Here is a 27,847-nt window from a genome sequence, read left to right as displayed (position 1 = left end):
GTGAGTGCGTGTGTGTGTGTGGGGCGTCTTAGCGCAACTGGTGCCTTGTATTGTTTCCTTGTAGGTATGTAGGAAACGCTCCACTTTGCTTCTTTCGAAAATGTGCACCTAACACGCTCCTCGTCGTTTTGCTCGTCGTCGTACCTTACTTTAGGTTTCGATGCCATGGGGTTTTTTTTTTTTTAAATATTTTATTATTACTCCACAGACTTTATACCCGTGCCTTTTTGAGAGATCAATATATTGTGAGAGTTTGGTTGTTTTTTATCTTCATCTTTTAACTACTCACTACTCAATGTGGAAGCTTATAATATATATATTTTATCTTTTATATATATATATATATATATATATATATATACCTATATATTATTAATAATTATTTTTTTTTGCACTCCTGGAGGAAAATCTACACAGACACCTGGGAAGGGGACCCAGGTAGTGTCGGGCTTTAACCGACTAAAAACCCCCAGTTGTGCATTTCTTGTTTTTTTTTCTTTGTTTCACACAGTCACACTTACAATTATATCCCATGGGGTTTAATGGCGTTTTAAATAATTATAATGGTCATTCACTTTCGATATTTTTATAATAAAATATAGTAATTTTCGGGATGTACGGGAAAAATACCACAATTTGTACATTTACAACATACTTAATATATTATTAAATTTATTAAGATAATATTACGAGAAACAAGATTATATCTTTACGAACAATTTGATCAAACGAGACTTACGTGTTTCAAGATTGTGCCAAAAGAATTTTAGGCGAAACGAGTCTTATGCCACGTAAGACTTGACAAAGCGACGATTCGACCAAAAAAGTTTAGACCTTACGAGTTATGCGAAACGAGTTTTAGGCAATAAAGATTAGGCATGATGAGGGGAACCCGTTGGTTGTTGCACCTTTTGGTATGTTAGACATTATTTTACATACATTTTTCATATAGTGCAAAAAATATAGTATAAAAACTGATGTATGAACGTTGATTATTTGCAGCAAAGTGAGTCGGAACATGGTAATTTCCATGAGAACGGTTTCTGATTTAACGCGCTGAAATCTTCAGCTCACTGAACTTTTTAATAAAACTGCCCGCAAGCACGCCTTTAATTAATTAATTATGTAGTTTCATCTCAACGGATACCTTTGCTTCCTCTTTTTTACTTCCATAAAAATTATCAAAAAATACAGAGCATACTTTGCGAACTTTTCACGTTTTTCATGAAATAAGTATCTATATAGATAATTTTTGACTCTTTTTACCGGTGTTTTTGGTCAAATGACAACTTCTTACATAATAGTATGCTTCGTAATATATCGTTTATATATAACAATAACCACACTAGGTAGTCAGGCCTGAGCTGGACGGAGGCCAAAGCGGTTGCTGAGGACAAGATGGCGTGGCGCGCTGTACCACTGGGGCTGGGGTACATAAAGACAGCTACAACAGTGCGCCGAAGCCTCAATGTAGGTCTCGTTGGAGGTACGGGGAAGCTCTGCTGCTGGGCTTCTATTGGTCTACAGCGGCAAGGATACCGAATACTCTCTGATCATTCGTTCATAAAAGAATATGTCTAGTTTACCTTCCTTTGTTTTTATACCAGTTTTGTGTTGTTCCAGATGAGATGGCAAGTGGGTGGCGGGATGGGCCTGCCGCTCGCCGCTGCCGTCGTCCTCATGCTGCCAATCTTTACCTCCTCCACGGGGGACATACGTGAGTAGTCTATCTCTTTCCCTTTCAGCCTCTCAGTATGCACTTGAGCACCATCCGTCTCTTTTCCTCTCAGCCCTGAGTACGCACTAGAGTAGTCATCCGTCTCTTACTTTCTTAGGTCTGAGTAATTTATGCAGTATTGAGAAATATAGATAGGCATACGGAACGTGTTGCATGGACGCTACGAAACATACTCGTAGTGTGAAAAGCCATTCAGTCTGGATTGATAACCTTACCTTGCCTGCCTAATCCTTTCACCACGGTGACAAATCCTTAACGCGTTTAATTTAGTGTCTCAAGCTCAAAAAGATGGCGGGTGCAGAATGGTCGAAGGCGGATGACTAATCGAGGATAGAGTAATGTACCGCTCCTTCGAAGAAAAAGCCCAGCTTAAGCTTAGGTTATTAATTCAATAATTCAATGTATTATGTAAAAATGATTGTAAAGTTGTGAAAAAAAAAATACCAACCTCACTTTTGGTTCTTCAATTTACCTAAAAGTGTACAAACCGTCGATTTTGTTTTCTACGTTCATTGCTTGGGTTAGAAATCAAAGTGCATCTATGCAATGCTAACCGTACCGTACGTAGATAGGTGCCTAGTTGTCGACAGGCCATTCGATAACGAAGTCAGTTCGTTGATGGATGGCTCGGACACGTGATTGGTTTTCGTCTAATCTGACGCAGTTTCCTAGTTTGCGACAATTAAACGACGGTTTGACCGATGAGTGACAATGTTTTTTCAACGCAAAATGAATTATCTGCCGAATCACACGCACAATTCCGGCAGAATTCGACAACTCCCAAAATTACGCCCGTGTGGCCTCACCCTTACGTGTGTGCGTACTAGTATTTTAAAAAAGGATCTATCATTTTTGAACTTTGGTTGTTATTGTTTTTGTAAATATTTAAAACAGAATTAATTACATATTTTGCAACTTTAGTACAGTATTGGATAAATAGAAAATGGCTTTTGGGCTTTTGGCTAACGGGTTTTACTACAAGGTATATTTTTGACTTACCGGGTCATTGCATAAACGCTTCAGATTTCTTGTGAGTGGCTGACATCCCAGATGTGAAACCTGCTGTCATACTTAAGTTCCAGTTATCTTAACGTTCTCAGTTGTGAAACTCGCACTTTGTCTTCATATAATGTCGGGGATAGTAAGAAAGAGAATGTGAATACATAGACGTAACCCACAGTCATTGCATTGCAATTTAGCTCGCGTATGTAAATGTAGCTAACCGTTAGCAACCATCCATTTGCAATCCAGTCGTAAAACTTCTACGACTTTCATAGCCAACTATTCATAAAAATGAATGCATAAGTTAGTAGCACTTGAATACTAGATCACTCTACGACCTAGCCTTCTAGGCTAAAGAAAGCTCTTAGCTCCCTTTAAGAAACTCCCAGTATTGCAACGTTCCATTTGGAAATTATATTTGCTATTTCTACAGCTGTAATTTGCATATCTTTAGCTGCGCCTTGTGTTTAAACGGGTAAGCTTTACCTTTGAGATAGAAATGCGGAACAAATTGACTATTTTCTTGACATTTTTCTACATGAATCGCATTAGCTTATTGTACATTGACTGTCTAAGATCAAAGACTGTGTGAGTGATGCAAGATTGTGGAAGAAAGATAAAATTATAAACTGGTACGCTATGGCTGCAGCAGTGGAGATGTGATGGGTTATGATGATGATGATGCCTCTCCAGTCCTAGAGAAGTCCCATGTTATGGACAGTGGACAATACATTTGCGTTTCCCAAGCGATGTTTAAAAGTTTCACGTTAAAGTATTTATTTATTTGCGACGTCATGGTCACGTCAACGCTAATTAAGAACGTCAAAAGTCAACGCAGCACTCGTCGCGACGGCCCGTCGTACGTCAAACCAACGGTTTCCGCCATGAAACAAACTCATACTTCGATATTCTGTACACACAAAATAAATTGTGTGACCTTCTTGTATTGTAATGACCTAAGTTGGGACTCCCAACCATAAACGAAGATAAAAACCCCTGAAAATAAAGACAAAATTAACTCGTATCTTAACTGGCTGCTGAACAGGTGAATTATTTTTTATGAAAAATGGCAAAAAAACTTTTATTAAAAGTAAAGTATTTACCTACCTCTACTTAGTAAACTCAAGTAATAAGTACCTACCTATAGATACTTTATATTTATCTGTAAGAAAAGCGGCATGTTGGCATAAGTTTTTTTTTTATTACCTCCATAATTTATAAAATTTGTCCCGTGTGATTCGACAACCTATAAACACACACCCTGTATAAACAGACTGTGCTTCAGTTACTTGTCAACGAGCAAGGGTAGCGTCCCCTGCAATTTGCCTCAACAGTAATTGATTAAATTGCTGACCGTTGCTCTATGAATTTTCTTTTAAAACTATTTTAAATTGCCGCTTTTAATACCTAATAGCTTGTAGCGTACAAACTGCGATGGTGTTTTGTTTGCTTTATTTTTATGTTTTTTTATGTATATTACCACGTGTAATGTCCAAAGGCTCTGTCTGACACAGTTATGAGCCAGCAAAGATAGTAAAATTTGAAAATGTATGCATAAAAATTTGGTGCTTTTACTTAGATTTACAGTATCGTTCTGGTGAGGACTCGGTGCCCTATCTATTAGCAACTCAAAAAGAACATAAGCAACAGACGGAGGCAATGAATTCTATCGGTTTTTTACCGGAATGTGTTGATAATTACCTATGTGTTTAGACTTAAATCTTAAAATCTATTTTCTACATGGCTTTTTGCCCTAAACTCAATGGGTTGATTTTCAAAGCGATGTGACTGAAATCCATGTATATCCTGCTGCCACATCTAAGCCTACCTAAGCGTTTATATAAAAAACAATCATGTGTTTTCATGTTACCTATGTTCCCAAATAAACGATTAAATTTGATTTAATACCTGCCCCGGCCAGGTACCAAACCCACCACCCTCTACATCATCATCATCGTCATCACGACCCATCACATCCCTACTGCTGGGGCACGGGTCTCCTTCCAATGAAGGAAGGACTTAGGCCTAGTCCACCACGCTGGCCTAGTGCGGGTTGCTGGACCCTCTACATATCAGCCACTAACCACTGCACCATCCAATCTTATAATATGTAATAATAATGAGAGTGTTATCTGCCAACAAACTGCTTGCATGCAGTTTGGCAGAGTGCTGTAAATTAAACCATGTATTTTATTATGAATAAAAACAATAATAATAAATACTAAAACCCCACCCCGCAGGTCACCACGGCACGTCCAGACAGCGCGGCTGGCGCGGCGTGCAGGGCGCCCCGGAGGCAGCCGCCAACAACTCCGTGAGCAACGTCACCGCTCAGCTCGGGGGCACCGCCTTCCTGCACTGCCTCGTCGGGCATCTGAATGAGAGGGGGGTGAGTTGGGTTCTTATTACACTCACGGGCAATGAAAAGGTTACACTGAGAAAAACACCAAATTACTCCCGAACGGAAAAAGCTAGCTTGGGGACGCCTTCTGCAACATTGAAGTACATTTAACAGAGCATCAGGATATTACCAACTAAAAACAATCATATTTTGTTCAAATTTTCAATATCATGTTTGAAAAAATTGGGGTTGTTTGGTGTCGGCATTTTATGAGTGGAACTATTTCATTGCCCGTGAGTGTATTAGGAAATTCTTTATAGCTAATAATAGCATAATCTTACAGTTAATCTTGGGCAGTTAAAATGGTGGGGCCTCGCCCTTAGATTACTTTTTACCCCACAATTGCTGTTACCGCGAGCTGAATAGGGGTTCCTGTGGGAATTCCGGGATGTATCTGTGTAGGTCATACTTATATGTTAAGCTGTTCGAGACCCACACAAGGGTCTACCTAGCTTGGGGTCGGATGGCCGTGAGTGAGATGTCCCCCCATTTATCATTATTACATATTAAGTTATGAATGAAAATATCATTAGATTAAGTATATTTCATTGGATGTACGAAGTGTGATAGATCATAGTCATAATTGTCTACAGTTATGTCTTATAATAACTACACTATTTTCTTAATAGCTTCTTTACTTCTCTAGCAACAACTAAACGGATTATGCTGTCTCACTCTATAACTTTAAGATTGATCACTTCCAGTGGAGCTAACAGCACTTTGCGATAGCGAAAAGTGCAACTAAATATCATCTACAATAGCCTTTTAAACCTATTTTTAGGATAGCGTTAACGTTAACGTTCATTCAGGCTATAAATATTTTTACAATAAACTTATTTATAGACTGACTGGCTACAGAATTGGCTTTATTAAAGCACAAATTGGTTCAAAAGAGAATACGTATATAGAGAGTAAGTAAATAATTGTAAATTACATCATATGTTTCCCTTCATTCTATATGCCTTAGTTTACGAGTACCTAACATCTGTTTTTAATAATGGACGGTTCATCAACAGTAGATTGTCCCACGATTAAGTGACGTATCTTTCTATTGCCGGGACAATCGACTGTTGATGAACCGTTCAGAGTCTGTCAATTTAGTATCTGAGATTAAAAAACAGACTTTAAATGAAAGTTTTTTTTCTTTTGTAGCAAGTCTCGTGGATCAGGAAGCGGGACTGGCACATCCTGAGTTCCGGCAAGTTCACGTACACAAACGATGAGCGATTTCAAGTAAGTAACTTTAATTATAATTTTATTATTTTACGCTATGTCTGTGGCACATACTTGCTACACAGCTTCACGATTGGCCGAGGAAAGCCACAAGTGTGTTGTGGACACCGTCTCAGGTCAGGGGGGTCACTTTCTGAATCGACGAACAAGCGAACAATACTTTTTGTACTAAGCGTGCCGATTGTGTGATGGTTCTCGTTTTGTTTCGTCGATTTTAGAGTGAGGTGGGATGCGGATCTCAAATAACGCGATATAACTCCGTTTCATAGCTCACAGGGACTTAATTGTTACACACACGCACTCACGCCTTGTACTACAGTACTCCCTTGCGGGGTAGGCAGAGGTGCATTGCTGCATCCACTTTTCGCCAGAGTGTTATGTTAGTCCCAATATAATGTAGGGGGCGGGCCTATTGCCATTTTACGGGCACATCCAAGACCCGGGAACAAATGTCTGTGTTTAAACAAATATCTGTGTTAAAACAAACTACTAATAAGTAGTTTAGCTCACGTTTAGCCGTAAGAATTATGTGAAGACGCAAACTGTAGACCCAACGTGATACATTTTTTATAACAATGTACCAACAGATTATTAAAATACGATTACACTTATACTTTCTTTCCCGGAATAAATATAATGTACTCGACTAAACGCTGATAAAAAAGGAACTTTCTCAAGGTAATTTTTCTTACAGACCGAATTTCCCGAAAGTATACCTGAAGATGTATAAAAATAGGAAGATAAATGATAAAAACACCATCCTAATTAACCAGGGTAATAAGATCTTGTACAAAGTTGTCAGATCTTCTTTTACAATAATAAAAAATATTCACATAATTTCATTATAATACGCACAAAGGTAACAAAAGCTGTAGAATAACTTCCATTGTGATTTTTATGTTTTTTTTTTACAAAAGGAACTTTTTTTATCAATTAAAACCCAGCGGGCCGCGCCGACGTCTATTCATGGATATACAAATTGAAAAGCCCGATTCACAATATAAATGAAAATATTCTACGTTAGCTATAATCTAAAATTCCAAGAACAATAATATATAACGGAGCAAATATAATGGTTTATATTATTTTATTGCTATTCTAGGTTAGGTATAATCTTAAGTTCCTAGAACAATGTGAAACGATACAAATATACGTAAGTACAATGATTTATTATATTATTTCATTTCAGATGAGATCTGCTAATACTTTATCCTCAGCATTATTAAGTAAACACTCATCCAATTTCAATTCTGAGAAAAATAAATTTTATATAAAGGGTAGAAAATGGTATACCAAAGTTCCACTCACAAAATAAGGACACCAAAGGACCACAATTTTTTCAAAAATTTTATTTAAAATTTGAACAAAATTATATAATATATATAATATTAATAAAATTTCTAGTTGGTAATATCCTGTTGCTCTTTAAAATATACTTCAATGTTGCAGAAAGCGTTATTAAGGTAGCCTTTTCCGTTTAGGAGTAATTTGGTGATTTTGTCAGTGGAACTATTTCATTGCCCGTGAGTGTATATAACTTGCCTCGATAAATTTACCAATTAAAACAACTTTGGTATATGAAAATCATAAACAAAATCATCATCAAGCTTGATTACAGCCAAGACAGCTGACGGCCAAGATTGTAAGTTAGTAGAAATACGCACACTTTGTGCACAGAACTAAGCAATCTAAGAATCCTTTGAGGTGTCTTACAAAGTTCACGATCTGTAAGAGCTTTTATCTAGAAAAGTTTGTGTTCACTTCATTTCAATCCCTGCATAGAAAGAACTGAGCTCAAAGCTAAACGAGAACAGTGAGCTTTTAAAACAACGCCTTTTTAACCTCTGATCGAATAACCTTACAGCAACTTTACAAAAGGTGTTCAGTGAAAAATTATTGATGAAAAGTATAAAAAAAATTATAGTCTTCCGAATGAAGATTTTTGGAATATTTCTCCCATCATTACCATTATCATTTTAATCATGCAATTTTTCCTCGTTATGTTTACGGAGACAATAAACTGAACTCATTTTAGTAGCTGTTTTGCGCCATGTAAAAGCTGTCCTAAGTAAATACTAAGTATAAATACTCTCAAAGGAAGGTCAAGATCTTAAATCCAACAACGTTTGTGAGTTTCACAAGGTACAAAAGTGTATAGGTACCAATGAAGCGAACTCTTCCCTATATCTACTCATGTATAATTCATAATGAATCATCCATTGTATAAACCGATGTAATCAACGTGCCCAGCGAATTATTTTTATTTAATATTTAAGTAAATTCGATGAGTTTCAAGCCGATTCAAATTGCACAATCCAATTTTGTCGGGAAATTGATTGATTTTATTTACAAAGTGTAAAAAGGGACGAGTAATATGATGTATGATATATCTGATAGGATGGCTGTGAATTATGGGTATCAATTATCTGATTGATTAACCCTTTTTCTGTCTGTATTCCTTTTTCTTAATACCTACATTTGCTATTGGTATGTCGTCTCTGCCGTACTGAACAAAACTAAGCAATTCCACATTTATATAACTACCGTATCATGATCAGTTTAATTATAAACGCAAACACTATAATCAGTTTTCCCACAGTAAAAAAGTCACCTTACCAACAAATTTTATATAGGAAAGCAAAGTTGTTCAATAATAATTTGATCTCCTGAGTCACCCCCTTTCGGCTAAGTAGGTAGGTTCTTTTGTAACACCCTGAACGACTATTTCTTTATTAAGCCATCATTTCGGTGGAGAGTTCTTTCACTATCCGTTATATTCAAGCCCAGTAGCTTACAGGTACTATTGGGGAATCACACGATTTCTTAGCTCTACCTTTAAGCTTTAGAACCGCTTGAAGCCTGCAAATGTTCATTTCCCCGATGGTACAAGCCCGCCTCTCCAGTCGCATCCATCCCGTGGGAATATTCGTATGTTACAAAAGGAACGTGACTCAACTTGATTGCTTTCAGTTTTCAGCTGAAATAAACTTGGGGCATTGGCTTCAGCGTGATGCCCGTTTTCAGTATCATGTCTCCTGAAGAACAGATTTAGATCGGATATCGAGAAAATATACGCTATATGTTTCGGTCATTTTGATTTATTATGTAAAAAAAGGTATTCGTGTAATAATAATAAATTAAACTAGCTTTGTTTTCATTAAATTTGGCAAAAAAACTGTTGTACTTGGCAGGTATATCTGTAGTTCTCTACATTGCACAACTGCATTAGTTGTAACAATGGCGATAGTTAGAGCTTTAAAATAATATCAACAGTACTTAATTACATAATTATGTTCGCGCTCAACTTTCTTAATTAATGCAATTTTAACTAATGAGATACCCATAATACCCATATTGGTTCATTTTACATAGATAGCATACTACCTATAGCAAATAAATAATAGTTTTGTAAATATAATAAATTATATAGCGACAATAAATGTACAAATAACACACACTTAGAACACAAAAAATACAAATTGCACACACTACGAACACAAAAAACCTGATAAATTCTAACAGCTTTTGCAAACATATTTTAAAATCGTAAATTAAAATTAGCGACGTGTGAACTGTACGCCCAGTGGCGAGGCACTAGTCAAACATTAATTAATTAAAAATGTACACTGGCTGAACAAAATAATTCCAAATAATGACGGAAGCCACAACAGCGCCAAATTAATTATTTTAGCGTGTGTTTGCTGCATTATCGGCGTACAGTGGCGTTGAAACTAATAGCTTCGTTTCATATTAAAAATAGGCTCTCCTGAGGCCCGCGCTGTATGAAGTTTGAAATATTAAAATTTAACGATTCCCGCCGGCACCAGGCGATGTGTCACTTCGGAAAAACCGGTAATGTCCGGTGAAAAATGCAGGACAGAGAATTCGGGGCACTATCCGTTTGAAAATTGAGATATCATTTTCGGCGCGCATAAGAGAGATAGATTACTCACTTGAATATTAAAGGATTATTGAGATTCATGCTTCTATTAATAAAAGTACTTTAGTATAAATGTAACCGGAATAAGGTGCTATCAAAATCTGAATTTACAGTCATGGTTGTTTCGAAAAGCAAATAACGATAATCACAAAGACTTTGCAGCCTCAAGCACTAAACAAAGCCGCGGTAAATCTTGCAAATAAAGCAATAAAGCAGCATCTAATCTTTAAAAATAAATAATTCAATAGTGAAACCGTGAGAGGCGCCAAGAAGCAGGCCCCCGCCCCCCGCACCCCCCGCGGCCCCCTGCGCCCCCGCGCCCCCCGGTCCCGACTAAAGAGTGTAATTTATTGCTACAGCCACCTCACACCTATATATTACTTGCTTAAATTGAAAAGTACCTGTACTTATGGGTTTTATTCCGTGGATTGCGGACCGAATTATCGCACCTGGCCATTAATTGATCGGTCGTTTTTCACAGGCGCAAGCTGGGTGGGGGTGGATTCTTACTTTGATGTCACTCGAGATATCGTGATAATATGATACATGAGCAGGCAACTACAGCTCCAGTTAAATGTTAAGGGCTGATTTTTCAATTGTCAGATAAGTGCTATCTGAGGAATAAAATTGTTGCTGTCACATCTCAATGTTTGTATTAGATAGTGACAGCAACAGTTTTATTCTTCAGATAACATTTATCTGACCATTGAAAATTCAGCTCTAAGAAAATTATTTTAAAAATAACTTACTGCAGTTTTGTGAATTTCACTAAAAAGTTATCGCTTTAAATTCATTAGTTTACACCGGGCAATTTGCGGTTTAGATTCATAATTAATTAACGTGTTAACGTATTTTATGAACATATTTTATATATAAAGTACATTAGCAATTAGAATGTACCTGCAAGTGTTTCTGCCTTTCAAGTGTTTTATTACTCATTTAATGGTCACTAACTGTCCAATTTACTTATCTGCAAGTTTGTTAGTGAGTTCAGTGTTATATGATATTTTCAGCCCTAGTGGCAGCGATTCAAACTTCAGATACTTCATATTATATTAAATAACATGTAGTGTGTGAAATAGTGAGGTATCCATTTCTTGATCGTTTTATCTTAAAGAATTTACAAATAACATAATATTATAATACATATAAAATATCTCTTCCCGGCAACATTTGTAAGAATAAAACCATATTTTTTTGCACGGATGTGTACGAGTATATTATATTCAAATCAATAGTTACCAACTATGTTACAGAACGAAAAAAGTTACATATCTGTTATAAAACTTTTAATGGTTCCGTATTAGCGGAGGCGATATAAAGTTGCTTCGTAGCCTGTTGTATCGCATCATATTGTAATAATAATACATAGTACATACCTACCTGATATGTACCATATCGTATGTGTTTGCGTCGTATTTTTCAAGTACTTACGTAATACCGTCATCATTTAGTGATTCATTTTAGGATTGCTGAATATCAGTCGTGTGAGTTGGTACAATTCAGATCAAACAACTTACCTATGTTCATGAACTTGGCTGATATTACACTTTTGTGCTTTGTCAAACTAACCAACTGTCAATTTATGAATGAATGTATAGATAGGCAGATTATAAGTTTGACAAAGCATAAAAGTGTAAACGAAATTAACAGGGTCTCCGTTTATACTGATGAGTTGTTTGATGTTTCGTGTGTACTTACATAAGTACTAATGTATTCATTTTAACCAGGGACACCCTGCTTAGATATTATTTATATTTACACCAAAAATCGCACACAGAGCCAAAGATATGCATACACCCTTAGACATAACCCAACCATATGGCCAAAAAAAACTTATTCTTCTGATGAACCCTAAAAAGTTTACAGAAATACTGAATTAAATATAACCTTGCTAGTAGCAGTGACTTTTTAAAATTTAAAACTCTGCGGCCACACATTTTCTATGTCACACGGCCCATCTCGTCGCAAAGCTTTGCCAACTTTATTGCATAGAAAATAGGATGGTAAATAGAATGGCAGGGTAAGTTTTTACATAAAACGTCCGTATGGTCTTTGTTTGAAGGGTTTGAAGTTTATTCATCCCTGTTTTTACGTTAGATCTTCTGCTTTTTGTAATCCGTTGTCTGCGATCTCCGTTGGAGGTGCAATATGTTATTTTAAATTTATCTTTTTATGCTTAATTTTTATTTTTTATTTTATGTATTATAACTTAAATTTTACAGAAGTGCATGTAAAAGAAGTAAGTTTTTATAAAAAAAAAATGGTTTTTATTATTGTTTATTGTCATTTATTTATCCTAACTAATATTATAAATGCGAAAGTAACCTGTGTCTGTCTGTTACTCCTTCACGCCAAAACTACTGAACGGATTTGAATGAAAAAAGGGTCTAGCTAGACCGTATGTGTACACATACATAGGCAAGAGAAACAACATAGGCTACTTTTTATCCCGGAATTCCCACGGGAAAACTTTTTAAGGCGAAGCGAAGCTCGCGGGTACAGCTAGTACCTAATATTTCTTAATAATACATACAGTGCTCTCAAACCTAAAGTTTCAGTGTATAATAAAATAAAAGAATTATTCTTAATCTTTTCAATATCCAATTCAGTTAAACTCAAAATAAATCCAATATTATAATTTTAACAGGTCGATCAAAAAACTTGTTGATTGAGTTAATTAATAAATATCAGTAATTAATACACATGGGATTAACTTCCAGTACGTAATAATACTAAGTACCATTATCAGTTGATTGTATATTTTATTTCAAACAAACATTTTATTAATTTTAATCGTAGATAAAACTGTGTGGTAAAACTCTGCGAGAATGGAATTTTAAAATATTACTTGCAGACTAATTCCCCTTATTATTTTGTACATTATAGAACAATTTGTTCTTTGGCAGAGAGGGACAAAACAGTTCAATATCTAAAACGTCCGGATATAACTATACCTATGTATATTCTGACCCGGGGTAAAATTCAATCATATAAATCGTGTGTCAAAAACATAGAACAATACCGACTCGTTAAAAAGCATTGACTTCATGATAACAATCATCCATAATATTCTTTTACAGAATATATCTTTTTCCGTTTAAACCCCATTATTTTTCGAGCGATCTCCGTTGGATTACGAATGTAAGCTTTTTACTAAATCTGATAGCATTTTGACTAATGACTCGTCTAGACTGAGGTTTATAACTCTTTTTATGTATCGTAGTAACAATTCTTTTACGTCATGCTGTTGTAGTAGGGACCAGTCGTAATCTTTTTAGTCCCGACGAAAAACCCGTCCCGTCCCGTTATTAGTATAACATGTGTGTTTATCTGTGGTAGCGTAGCCTCCCATACGGCCGAACCGATTTTCTTTTTTATTTTCGGCTCATTTGTAAAGTTACCCTGAGTGTTCTTAGCTATATTTTATCAAAATCAGCTAAGCCGTTCAAAAGTGATGCGACTTTTAGTGTTGAATGTTAGGGGTTTCTAACATTGATTAGGTAATGTTTACAATAAGGTGACCTTTTCACTATAATTATCTTAGCAATTAGAAAGTGATTTTATGTAAATTAGTAGAGATAAGAAGAGTGAATGTGACGAAATTATCGTTACCACACATGTATTTTCCTTCATAAGTTTCATGTCTTATCTTAACTGTGTTTATTCAAGAGAATAGTTTATATTCATGGAGAGATAACTCTTAAACTGCCAAGAGGTCATTTTCAAAAGACAATAAAAGAGTCTAAGATTAATAAACCTTAGGGTGTTAATTCTGAAACCCCATGTTACTCAAGAAGCCACCTTATTAAACTTAATATATTAGGTACTTTAAATTGCTAATAATGAAGCTAATCCAAGTTAAAAATCCTTATAAAATGTGTCTTTAGCTTTGGCTCGTAGATATAAACGAGTGCATAGATTATGTAGTCTTATGTCTTTTCGTTCGTTGGTGAAAGGTGCATAAGAATACAAAACTTAATACAAATTAAGAAGAAAATATTATTTTTTTAAGTGTTTTAATATTATTTTTCAGGTACTCCACGGCGAGGGGACGGAGGACTGGACGCTGCAAATTAAATTTGTGCAAAAACGTGACAACGGAACCTACGAGTGCCAGGTAAGGCCGCCATTTTCCTTATTTCACTTAAAAGTTTATTGATTTTCTTTACCTTTATTGTGAACAAGGCTTCGATCATTTATATCCTTGTCAAAGGAGCGCGGATGATTGAAATTATTACTGTAGTTGTGAGTAGATAAACATTATAGGTACATGTACTTTTCACCGAGTACCGTCGCGCCGGGCAGCTACACGGGGTCGTCATCGACGTCGATAAACTCGTTAATGCGCGTTCCACCAATCACTCACAGTATTTATGGCAAATCGCGACATATAGTATAGTGCCGTTTATCTACGTAGATAACAATACCGTGTAGCGGCAGCTTACCGCCTAACTGTAACTCAGTTTCGACTTTTCTGCGAAGCGCCTCCTACCACCCTAACACGATTCTTGGCAGACAGTCCAATGCTACTTAAGATAAACTACTTTTTGATGACACCTCAGGGTTGAATCGGGAATCAGGGGTCAGGTGTTTGGTTATCACACTGTACTCTAGCTTACTCCATTGTTGGATAGCCAGAGACCAGAGTGCCAGGATAGATTTATAATGGACCTATTGCCATTTTTGAGGTCAGCTTAGTAAGTGTCAATCTATAATTAAAATGACGATAGATGAAATTTCAGAGCCCTGCTTTGCGCGATCTACGACTTTATCATGTTGTATTAAAATGTGCCGATTGCACGAAAGCCTCATGTATCGTTTTGTTGTCGTCATGAGATATCGGACAACAGTCGACATAAACAAAAAATCTAAACTACATCCCTGTCCTTAAAACTTCCTGAGCTTAAATACGTAGTAAATTTTAATTCAGAAACATGGCTGTTTCGCACGTAAATATGTAGGCTTTAAGAACAACTCAACGACACATACCTACTAAGAGTATACATACATAGGTATATAAACTAAGGAATGAATTTGAAAAGATTCCCTCTCCTGCTTCTTTAATACCATTTACAGGGAAAAAACATCATTTTTACTTTGAAAAGAACTAGATATTTCAGAGGTATTCTCGCCTAGCGCTGTCTGGAAGCGGATTCACAAAAGAAAAGAAAAAACCTAGATAGGATTTGTATTATTTTGTATCTCATACATACATAAATGTATTTTTGGTTTCTCCTCAAAAATAAATGATACTTAAGTGTTATTTTGCTATGATCTTTGAGATATTTTTTCATCCCTATTCATGTACAAACTTATGTAAGTCCAGTAAAGTTTTTGATCTACTAGACTCTATTTTTAGGGCAACCTACTTACTTATGAAAAAACTAATCTTTCTATAACTACATGCGTAGTAGTGGAAATGGTCATTATGAGAATTTGAGACTGATCAATCCGGTTATTCCGGTTATACTATTGAGTATGAATGATATTATATGGGTACTTACAGCAAATATAAAAAATATAATCTAATCAAAATCCAGATATACCACAACGCCACCTCAAAATATCATTATTGTAAAAAATAAACGGAATTAATTAGAAACTACTCGTGTTGTCAAGACCAATTAATTTCAAATTTCAAAGCCAAGACAAAACCGGGAATAGTTTAAATTTAGAACAGCCCCGTAATGGCCAAAACATCAAGCTATTAAGTCTTCGAGGGCGTCCGCCATTGTTAATGAATAAATAAATAAAACAAGCGTTTGTTCGTTCGTTTAGAGGCTTTGCAAGAAAATTACATTTTAGGCACAATTTATTCAAGTAAAATAAACCTGGTTCTGTTCAGCTAAGTAGATGTGTTTGAGCTTCAAGCGACGTACATTGTACACGCTCTTAAATGTAAAGACAATGACATGATGTGCTTTATTTAAATAAGAATAAGGATGCCCGCACGCGACCTTTTTTTTTGTAAGACAGATAATCGGTAGGTAATTATGTTATTTCTGTATTTCTGACGCCTGTTTGTAGGACATGTCTGTTACACTATTACAATCAGTAAGTACCTGCGTTATATTTTCCTCCTACACACAGTCGGTCACCGATTGTCGGTCGTATGTGAGCACCCTAAGGCTATAAAACCTAGGGCTAGGTATATAATATGTTATTATTGTCGCTAACTAGATACTAAGCATGCACGTAATCCCCAACAATTTATCAGAACTTGTTATTATGCTAGGATTTTAAAACACAAGCAGTCTTCCAACAGAAAAGGGGGTTACCCTAACGCGACAGCTTTCAGTTCGAATAATTTTCAAAACTGGCGCAAGTGAATAAATTCGGCAGATTCCTCGGCACCACACATCCGCAGTAGCTATCAGAGGCTGCGAATAATTTTGGCTCGGGGACAGCCATGAATATTTTAACTAGATCGGACGGCGTCTTACATTCGGGTCGCTACTGCAGGGGTAGTGCGGCAGCCAGTTTATGATGCAAGTATTTGTATGTTGCGAATGAATGGTGGGTGAAGAACAGCGGCTTGCTGGTGTAAAGACATTTACAATTTTTTTAATCGGTTTTTTGTAATCTTATTTTTATAACATGGTTAGACCACGATTTTGTTAAGGTACGGTCATGTGCAGAGAAACCTGACCCCCTCTCATAGTAAGAATGCTTCTGAGAGGCGTCAGATTGATGATTGATACAGATCATGAGTGTAATGAGTATAGTTATGTTTAAATAAAGTTTTTCCTCAAATACCTAACTAAGATGTTACTATATTGCTACATGTTACATCCTATATTTTTTTATTCTGTACGTAAAATAACAAAAAGATAATCGGTTTAGCCATTTGGGACAGATACACAGACACATTAACATTATAACACCCCTCTTTTTTCGTCGTGAGTTAATAAAACTACTACACAGTGGTTACATATCCACATAGAGATAGACCAAAAAGTATTGCACTCATAAAGAACAGTCTGTTTTGAGGCCGAAAATTTGCAACAGCGCACTGCATACTGTATGCAACAGAGCAAAACAATCGTACAGTGGGCTCTAGGGGAATATGCTAAAAATATAAGCGCTCACGTCCTCCTGATTACGTGACTCAGTCAGCCCTGTCACATGCACTCACTGTTCTTTGTTATACTCTATTATGGGACTGCAGTAGAATATAGGATATTCGCTTATAATCGCGAACAACTATGTGAGGTACGTACTATCGGGGATAAGGATAGCCTACCAATAAGCTTAGAAGTGACTGCCTCTGTGGTCTAGCGGTAGATGCTCTGCTTCCTGATCCAAAGGTTCCTGGTTCGATCCCCGAGTAGGAACATCAATTATTGTTTTTACTTACATTGTGGTTCCGATATGTAAGAAACTGTAACGTTTACCTAGTCTTCTACAGTAACAAATATGAATAAAGTGTACTGGGTATATTTCTCAAGTAGCAACGGCGGGCTCAGCAAACAATTTTGTTGGAAGTTTCTCGAAAACAACGCACTGTCGACGTTCAACATTTAAAATAATTGAAATGCGACCTTAAACGTTTTCCGGAAAGGCGCTGTAAGCGATTTATTAAAGTAATTGTTCGAATTACAATTTGAAATTCGTTAAAATTCAAGCGGACGGCCGCATATTTCAGCTCCAGCCAACGTTTCTCTAAGGCTAAGGTTGACGCAGGGATATTTACCTATACTTACTTGGTCTATATCAGTAACTGTAATTTCTTTTGAGAGGCTAACTACTGTGTCAACCCGTTTTAATTTCAACCTAGTGACAACCAATGAGTAAAGTCATAAATATTCTAACCGAACTAATTCAAAATAAGAGCTCAGTGATACAAGTGGGGTGTTATTTGTCGAGACTTTCCTTTTGCACTGACACTCCATCATGTGCGTATATCGTTAATCCAAGGTGTCAAAACGTGACTCGTATATTTTGGCATTGCTATTGAAGAGGATCAAAGATGATCCTACGGTGATGTTGTCACAATATCAGGTAGATGTGAGATGCTGATACACCGTGTTCCATATCAGTCCCAATGTTAAGGATGGCCATAACAATAAAACGGGAAATTGCACCATTCTACAGCTATAAATGAAGTAATCTCCTATAAGAGAATTGTAATAAAAAATCCAAGGGCAGCCAGGAATCTTCCAATTCCTATTGAAACATAACATTTTCATCGTACGAATAAACGAAAGGCAGTCCCCAAATAACTTTACACCACATAACAAAACGAGCAGCACGTTTCTAAGCCAAAAAACCATTCTTCCCAACTGATATTTTGCATTATAAAAAATTATGACTATTCGTTAGGTTATCAGCTGATCACTGTAAACTGATTACGATTAAAATAGATTGCATTTTGACCTTTATAATCTATTTTTAAGACATACAACTCTCACTTAGCATGATAACTTTCATATATGAATAGGTAGATTAGTAGAGATAAATAAACACTATAGATTATCATAAGCAGCCATCGTCTACTGGTATACGTACAGTGGAACAGAACCTTCACACTTCAGCACGGGCTGCCTACTGGAGTGTGCAGACAACTTACAGCTTTCTTAGGAATCTTACGAACTTGTAGGTACCACCTTTCAATGAAGAGTGCAATCTACATTAGGCCCAATAGGCTTGTGATCCTTCCTTCGTGGTCCCAACGGATCACCAGTTGTCTGAATATCAGTTCGGAAAGCCGCACAAGAAAAGGGTCCATTATGCGGATACCAATGCGCCCCCTATTCAGTCTGCGCACGTACCAACTGATTGTTTTGTGTTCTTTCATGTATAACGTATTGTTTTTTACGCGCACACCCGTAATGGGCCGGCCGAAGTAGGGCTAGACTAGAATGGGGGGAGGTTATAAAGATACGGGGGGGTTATAGCATGGATTGGATACATCTGCTCTCTTCAAGTTAAGGTAGGGTATTGATACCCAGATGGTTTTTTTTTCGCAGTGAGCAAAGAAAATGGTTCACATTTTTTTTTACATGCTTGCATTGTCATTAGTAATCAAAACTATTTTGTTTTTCTCAACGTTTAATCTATGCTATATTTCCAACCTGTTGACCACTGAGGTTAAGCAACAACTGGCAGAAGCGTCCGTAGTCGAGCTGGCTTCAGTGATCGTAACTGGTCAGCCATTGGATGGGTGACCAATTTCAAGTGGTCATTTTCTGGACGCTTCCGTGCTTCGAACGGCACATTAAGCCGGTTGCTGCTTCGGCAACAGTGGTTAAGCCTAGTCAGAGGCCTTCGGGCAGCTTGAAAACATATGACAGTCGGTTTGCCCACTTACCCGACAACTTCAGTCCATTCATTCAAAAAAAACGGCGATACGGCTCGTGACCTATCACGTGAGTACAAATGTACAGCGAAAAACGGGTGCACCGCTGACTACCCCTTCGAGGATTACAGTCGTGAGCATATGTATGTATGTATGTTGTCCAAGTTTTCCAAGTCAGGCTCTAAACCTGGAACTCCTGGCTCCCGAGCCTTAGATAGATATCACAATACGAGGGCGATACCGAAATGATCGGGAATAGAAAAAAGTACAAAGATATCATAATATTATTTACTTTTATTGTTTTTCAAAGTAGTCTCCGTGACATTCAATGCACTTTTTCTTTCGATTAAACCAATCATTGAAACAGTAATTCCAGTCTGAAGTGGATACTGTCAAAACAGCTGATTTGTAAGCTTCGACCGCCTCTTCTGGGCCGCTAAACCGTTGACCACGTAGCATATCTTTAATTCTTGGGAATGTAAAATAATCATTGGGGCTCAGATCAGGGCTATACGGAGGATGGTCCATCAACTCCACGTTTTCCATATTTAAAAACGTTCTTGTTTTGCGAGCGGTATGAGAGCTTGCATTATCGTGGTGAAGGATTATACGACGATTCGGGTTAGTTTTACGAAGTTCTCTTACGACTTCCGGCAAACAAACTGTTGTATACCAATCAGCAGTAACCGTCCTTTGTTCTTGTAATGGAATCGTAGCCACATGGCCAGTTTTCGATACAAACGAAGCGACCATTTTTTTCGACACGCTGCGTGAGCGAATAACTTTTGTTGGCTTGACCTCACCTTCGAAGACCCAAACTGCCGATTGATGTTTTCTTTCGGGCTCATATGAATAAATCCACGATTCATCACCAGAGACGATATTGTAGACAGCATTTGAACTGCCTCCATTGAACCGTTGCAGAGCAGATCGATACCAATTACACGAGCCGACTTTTGTTCCTCGGTCAAACGGTGGGGCACCCAGCGCGAAACTAACTTCTTGACACCCAGTTCTTCATGTAAAATGGTTTGAATGGCTGTCATACCGTTGCTGAGAGAAGCCCGAATCTGCTCGTATGTCACATGTCTATCTTCTTTTATTAACTGGCGTACAGCATCGATGTTATCTTGTGTTACCGCTGTTTTTGGCCGACCAGTAGAAGGGACTGTGGTAAGAGAGGAACGTCCACGGCGAAACTCAGAAAACCAACGATATATAGTCGTTTTACTTGGTGCTTCAAGTTTATAAATAGAAACAAGCTCGGCGAGACATTGTTCTTGAGATAAACCTCGACGAAAGTTGTGAAAAATTATTGCACGGAAATGTTCCCGCGTAAGCTCCATTTTTTACACCGACTTGTCAAATTCAAATGGTCAATACTCTTTTATTTTTTACTTTTTTTAAAATTCGAAAATGGAATTATGTTTGAAAAAACACTACTTTGATACACCAAAAAGGTTTCACTCTAATTTATTCCTAAGTATTCTATTCCCGATCTTTTCGGTGTCTATCCAATCTACAACTTCTAAAAGTATATCATCCCATCATTATACGACAGACAGTGACTGAGAACAGTGCTGGAGGCTTACTCCAGCTTAACGAAAACCGAACGAACGGGAGTTGCCTCACTGCACGATAGTCGAAGCTGCGTCGCGGCAGTGGCGGCGATAAAGAGACGCGCCTTTCCTAAGTTTTCTTTATATGAAAGCCTAGTTCGACACTTACTAAAGAAGTCGAGGCGGAGCCGCGGCGCGGGCGGGTGAGGTGCAGGCACTTGACATCAAATGACGCATTATTCCCTGCACCCTAAAGATGCCGCGACGCCACCGCAACGTCACCTCCACTCTAGCAATGACCGGAGCGCCTGACCAGATAGAGTCCTAGTTAGCGCATTGCTTAGGGCCAGTTTTTTTATCCCTAGTTAACTCAACCAATGGTCAAAAATGGCTACCATTAGTTAAAAACCAACGAAATTCGTATGCAGATGTCATGCTTGACACGTGACTTGACTAATGGTTAAAGATGACCACGGATCAAAAAACTGGGCCTTAGACAGTTAGCTTTCCCTACACTAGTGTGACCCCTCTGGAGCTCGTTTGGTTTACAAATGTGAGTTCAATACGGCGTAGACACGGCCCGGGTGTCACGTGGCGCAGAGCTTGGCTTGCCGCCATATTGTCGTTGCGGCATTTTGATTAACTCACTCATGAGTGCTGACTTGTGACGGGTGACGGGCGATGTCTATCGCATATTGCACATAAATTATAAGGTGTATGCACTTAAGTAACAAGTTAGTGTGGAGTTCTGTTGCTTGTGTCGTTTTTGGTATTTCGGATTGATTTGGATTTCATTTTAGTTTTACAAGCTGTTCCCGCGAGCTTTGCTTCGACTTAAAGTTTTACCCGTGGGAGTTCTGCGATGCTAATTCAATACGAAATTTCATTAAAATCGGTTCAGCCGTTCTGTCATGAAGAAGTAACAAACATACACGCAAACTTTCGCTTACTTACTTCATCGATAGTAGATATATATTCTTAGCTATATTTTTGCAATATCTATGTTAAAATATTCAATAGGAATGCGTGTGTACCTGATATTTTGAAAGTATAAATTAAACAAAAAAACCTTGGCCTATTGTTACTGAGTGACGAATCAATTTTAATGAAAATACGAAGTTTTCATAACAACTTTCCCGCTGCGCAAGAAAACAATTAGAATGTTTGACAAAACAAGTAAGTTTTCACGGCTACCCTTTTTAATTGACCTGAATTATACATTCTTAACGAGATCGTTTCTGACCTCTGCTCTGAGGAGTCAACTCTAGCTTACGAAAAACTAAACTTCGCAGTGCTCCACGACTCTATCTCGTTGTATCAACAAACTGATTGCATGACTTTTTTTCTGTGAAACTGGAGTTACCCTCCTGAAATTGGCGGCTAGGGACCAAACCGCCTGTTTTATTCAATTTTAATGCTAGAAAAAAAGGGCTGAGTGAAATATTCATGTCATTTAGACCCTTTTCTGAGGCCGCCTTGAAACATTTCTAAAACTTTGTCTTAATTTCTGCCGAGATTAGCATAGTCACACCATAATGATATCTGTCTAACAGCAACACGGTAATGGGATATTCGATTTATTTCAATATAATACATACTTACCTAGTAGTTTTTCAAAATAAGTAAAAAAAAAATTGTTTAAATTCAAATTAGCTTTTCTTGTTACTGTGTTTTCCTACAAGTACCTATATGATTGTATACCATTACCATGTACGGTGGCCTGCGCCTAAAAGTATACAGGCGGAGTTTTTCAAATAGCGATCTCAAGCTCACATGCTGCTCAAGCACATCCACAAAAACACCACTGCTACACATATCACACACAACACGTCCCCGGATTTATAACAGATGTAAGGTTTAAGGTACTTTATTTCTCATAAGAACATTATAAAAAACATTCACTCAAAATGAGAACTTAAAATTCTGAATACTTATTGTTACTTACAGCCCAACTACAAAGTCGTGAAAACGGATGTGGATCCTAACTAATCGTTTAAGATCGTATTTAATCGATCTGTTTTAGGTATTTATTAAAGGACTATCTGTTAAAATCCATAATCAATCCATATTTTATTTTTAAAATGTATGTAAAAGTAAGTAAATAACTGATGATCATAAAAAGTCTTAGCAAAATCGCACTCTTTGATATCAGGACTTTATAGTTTGACTGTAGTAAATTATACTTATTACTAAAAAACGCGACCAATGGATGTAGCTGGTCCCTTCATCACCAGGGATAGCTATTTTTAAAACTCCGCCTGTATACTTTTAGGCGCAGGCCACCGTACCTCAGCAAAACAATATTTCAGTAATTACCTACATAACATCAATACCTATAAAACACGTGATAGTATTAAAGCACCTATTTACTCATAACAATTCTATTCTATTCTGATAGGGGGTGAAGTTCCTGTACGTGGCTCTCTCGAGTGGATCCGTTGTACATATCCCCTTGATTTCAGCTGGAGTAGCAAGCCTGGGTGTTGCAATAGCTGAGGACTTAACAGTTTTATTTAAATTTTGATTTCAGCGTTTGCCCATATTACAAGCTGCATTGTAGCTTGGGTGAGGCCCCAAGCTACAATGCATACAAGCTTAAGTTTTATAAGAATATAGAATATTGTTCAACTGAATTGAAACTTGAACCTCATCTGCTCCAGGTGTCAACCCGCACGGGGCTAGTGTCCCACTACGTGCGGCTGCAGATCGTGGTGCCCGAGGCCTTCATCCTCGGCTCGGGGGAGCACCACGTGGACCTCGGCAGCGTCATACACCTCATCTGTATTGTGGAGAAGGTGAGCTTGATTGTTATAACCTCATTTCATTCAGCCAAGAGGATTCCCGTGACAGTTCACGATTTTCCGACTTACGCAGAAATAGTATGCCGAAATCTGAGTCATTTCATTGGTTACGGACTCATTCGATAGACGAAATTCATTATAAGATATCTCTAAAAACATAAAACTCAAAATGTCACCATAACGTAACAAGAATCATCTTAGCTGAAACGGGTTATAGATGATGTGTTGTGTTGGTTCTTTGATGAATACTAGACTAGGCGATTTGAGCCCTAAGAGTAAGGGTAAAAAAATATCTTGTAATTATTATATTCCATGGTTTATCGATTTAAAGGCATTAAACTTTTCAAAACACGTCCTCATCTTTGAAAGCCTGCTGTGTACCGACGACGGCTTGAAAAGCAATGAAATCATGATCCGGGCAATAAAATGAGTCGTGAATTTGTTGAAATAACTCAAATCCCCTTCAAGTTACAAACTATTTTACTACTGACCCAAGACGAGTTGAATTGTAGCTTTTGACCCCTTTGGAATGGGTCAATTAATGTGTTGCAAGTTGAGGATACAGTGGGTCAGTATCTTAAGTTATTATCGTAAACCGTCATCAACATTGTTAGGTTATCTACATGCATTAGGTACGTACTACAACAATATAATTATTGTAAATTTTTACTGAAATGTTCGTGTTTGTTCGTTAAATCTTTGGAAGCATATAAAAATCTTTTAATGTCATTATCATAACTTAGACAACAAACATAGATACATACATATCCCTATTAAATACAATGAAGTATTTTTTTAAGAAACCATAGTTTGCTGAGGTTTACGATTATACTGCTATCGCTAGATGTATAAAATCTGTCCTAAAACACATATTATACCTAATAAGAAAAGTCATTTCCTCCTTTCCCCCGTAGAGCCCAACTCCATCTTAAATCTTATTACCGCATGCTTATCTTTAGTATCAAAATATCAGCAAAACACTCTATTAGATACTCGCCTCTAGGGACCCATCCCTTTCGCGCTCAGAATTTCTCCGTAATAATGTTGTATGCCATAAATCTACCGCGCATTACGCTGAGTACGTCACTCAAACAGTACGTTCACTATGTATTGTCTTCCGGCGACTTAAACAACATCAAGCTAAAACAGTCCTTAAACAGCCACCGGTAAGGATTAAAGGGTAGAGTTGGCAGGAAGAAACGAAAGGCACATGCATTGTAAACTGCCGTATAGGAAATAAATCAGGCGGACAATTTTTACGATTACATCGCGACGCTATAAAACACATCGTGTTGGGTTCGTAAAAACGATTTTTTGAAGACCACCGACAACTTTTTTATCGCTATTATATCATACACATTTTTATTTACTTTCTAGAATTATTATGGTAGGAGTTTTACTACGGTTCACGAGGGCTGTTTTATTTAGATATTCCACAGCTTTCAATGTATTTTTTATGTTGATCCATTTCCTTTTTACCCGTTTCTTCAACTCTATTTGACCTCAACGCTTTACCCATCAACGCATAAGTAATAAAATCGTATTGACTTTGTGTATTTGAATTACATTTTAAACAGATTATTGACTTTACTTCTTGTGATTAAAACTACAATATAAAACCTTTAAATTCAAATAACAATACAAGTTTTAAATGTCCGATTATACTCACTGTTCTCTGGCAAATAAACTACTTATGTACATACGTACATAACTATAGTCATAAACTAAATAATATATGACTATAGTTATGTACGTATATACTCGTACATAACTATAGTCATATATTTAGTAAGCTTCAAAATTTAACTGGGCAAACTCACAAACTCCATATTGATTCGTACAAACATCGACGGTTAAGTAGATAGTAGGTACAATACAATAAATAAAAGTGTGCTACTTATGATGCAGACCCTACTAAAAAAATGCAACCAAAGTGAAACCATCATGCAACCAAAACAAACCTTCTAACTTTGCTCACAAAGCCAATTTCCCCGTTCCAGAGCCCGGTGCCTCCGCAATACGTGTTCTGGTACCACAACGCCCGCATGATCAACTACGACGCCCTCCGCGGAGGCATCACGGTGGAGACGGAGCCCGGGGCTCGCACGCAGTCGCGGCTGACCGTGCGGGGGGCCACGCTGAAGGATTCAGGGAACTATACTTGCAGCGCGAGCAATACTGAGCCGGCGTCAATACACGTGTTTGTGTCTGAAGGAAGTAAGTATCAGTGTTTGTGTGTCTGAAGGAGTTAAGTTTGTGGCTTGTAGCGTAGGTTTTTGCACATGTTTTGTGTGAACTGCAATAGATGGGAATTCTAAGATTAATACCTGCAGCGTTTTATGCTTACTAGGTGGTTCCAACCTTGTATGTAACTAGTTATAAGTTTGTTAAAGAAATAAACAATATTTGAATACCTGAACTTGTTTAGGACAGAATTATTGGCGGAAATTATATGAAAATTAATAAAACAAGAGTGCATTTATACCGCTATACCACGCAGCTATGAAATGCTACGTTGTGGCCGCTACGGGCGGCGTAGCACTTCGTAGCTGCTACGACGGGCTACGACGGTCGTAGTAGCTATGACGTAGCGTTTCGTAGTCAAGAGGTTGATTATTATAAGAATAAGAATTATATGCAACTTGCAAGACGTAAAATTCATTCAGCACTCTTCGAGGACCACTGTGCTCAAGCTTCCTCTAGCTTCATATGCCTAAAAAATGCCATTAAGTCCTGTTTAGCCATCATCTTACCTAATTTCACCCAAACCTCTTACCCTCTACAGGTAACAAAATGGCGGCGATCCTGCGTCGCAACACAAGCGCGATCCACGGCATCACGTCCTCCGTGACCTGCCTGCTGCTGCTGGCCAGTGTGGCTCTGCACGTGCTGTGCCGATGACGGCTAGTCTAGACGTCTATGCTCAGAGACCTAGGTGTAAGGCTTAGATGTACGAAAAAGGTGGTGTGGTCATGCAAACCAAAAAAGTGACCGCATTTTTACTGTCAACAAGTTCAAGCTAATGACAACCATTGTATCAATGAATAAAGTTACAAATCTTCTAACCGAACTAATAGCAATACAAATAAGAGCTCAAAAAGAGCTAAGTGGTAGAAGCGGGGTGTTATTGGTCGAGACGTTTTTTTTGCATTGACACTCCATCTAGTCCGTATTAAAATATCGTTGGTTTAAGGTTAGTAAGGTGGTGGGAGATAAGGGTCAATAATGGACGCGGTAATCGTCCACCTATCGGTGTCGTACGTTAATGACGGTTTTTTTCATAAATGTATGGAAAAACAGCGTCAGCAATGCTGATGCAGTCGGCGCACTTGTGTGAATGACTATACATCATTAGTACTCAACCTTTTTTATACATATAAGGGCCACAAACACGTTTAAGCCATGATGTCGCGGGCCACAAGCATTTTTTTTTTGTTTTGTTTTTAACTATTATAAAGCGTTGTTAACTTACTATCGAAAGAGCCACTGATAAAGGCCCGGCAGGTTGAGTATAGCTGCTATACATTGTATACTGAATGCGATTCGTCCGTTGCGTACGGTGCCGAAAGGTGCACGCTTACCTCTATAGAGGGTGGTCAGAAAGTGGGGCTCGGTTTTATAATGTACTTACTTAAGTTATTTTAATGTGGTAATGGAGTGAATGCAACACAGAATATAAGTTACAGGGTGGTTTTTTATCAGCTGATGTGCTGCTGGGTAACTTTCGTTATAGGACCTACTTAGGATTTACTTCATATGTGATGCAATGATCAACACTTTTTTTGTCTTATGGCATAATTAGATTATTTTATGTAATATCAGAATTGGTCTCATCCCAAATAAGGTTGTTTAGTTTTGGGTGCGAACATTAT

At 37.5% G+C, this 27,847-nt stretch overlaps 1 protein-coding gene across 2 annotated transcripts in view; it reads left to right on the top strand.

Moving 5' to 3' along the window:
• Positions 1 to 27,230, top strand: part of LOC105387160 (hemicentin-2) — a 210,069-nt gene extending 182,839 nt beyond the window's left edge. For both annotated transcript variants that reach the window (XM_038106441.2, XM_048627750.1), the window contains 7 exons: positions 1,624 to 1,717; positions 4,981 to 5,129; positions 6,294 to 6,374; positions 14,351 to 14,434; positions 23,835 to 23,969; positions 25,976 to 26,192; positions 26,761 to 27,230. In XM_038106441.2, coding sequence (XP_037962369.1) covers positions 1,624 to 1,717; positions 4,981 to 5,129; positions 6,294 to 6,374; positions 14,351 to 14,434; positions 23,835 to 23,969; positions 25,976 to 26,192; positions 26,761 to 26,876 — 876 coding nt within the window. In that variant the 3' untranslated portion in view covers positions 26,877 to 27,230. The remainder of the gene's footprint in view (positions 1 to 1,623; positions 1,718 to 4,980; positions 5,130 to 6,293; positions 6,375 to 14,350; positions 14,435 to 23,834; positions 23,970 to 25,975; positions 26,193 to 26,760) is intronic.
• The last annotated feature ends 617 nt before the right edge of the window (positions 27,231 to 27,847 follow it).

Source organism: Plutella xylostella, chromosome 19, assembly GCF_932276165.1.
Source record: "Plutella xylostella chromosome 19, ilPluXylo3.1, whole genome shotgun sequence".
Lineage (NCBI taxonomy): Eukaryota > Metazoa > Arthropoda > Insecta > Lepidoptera > Plutellidae > Plutella > Plutella xylostella.
Note: the sequence above shows the minus strand (reverse complement) of the source record. Positions and strands in the feature narration are given on the sequence as shown.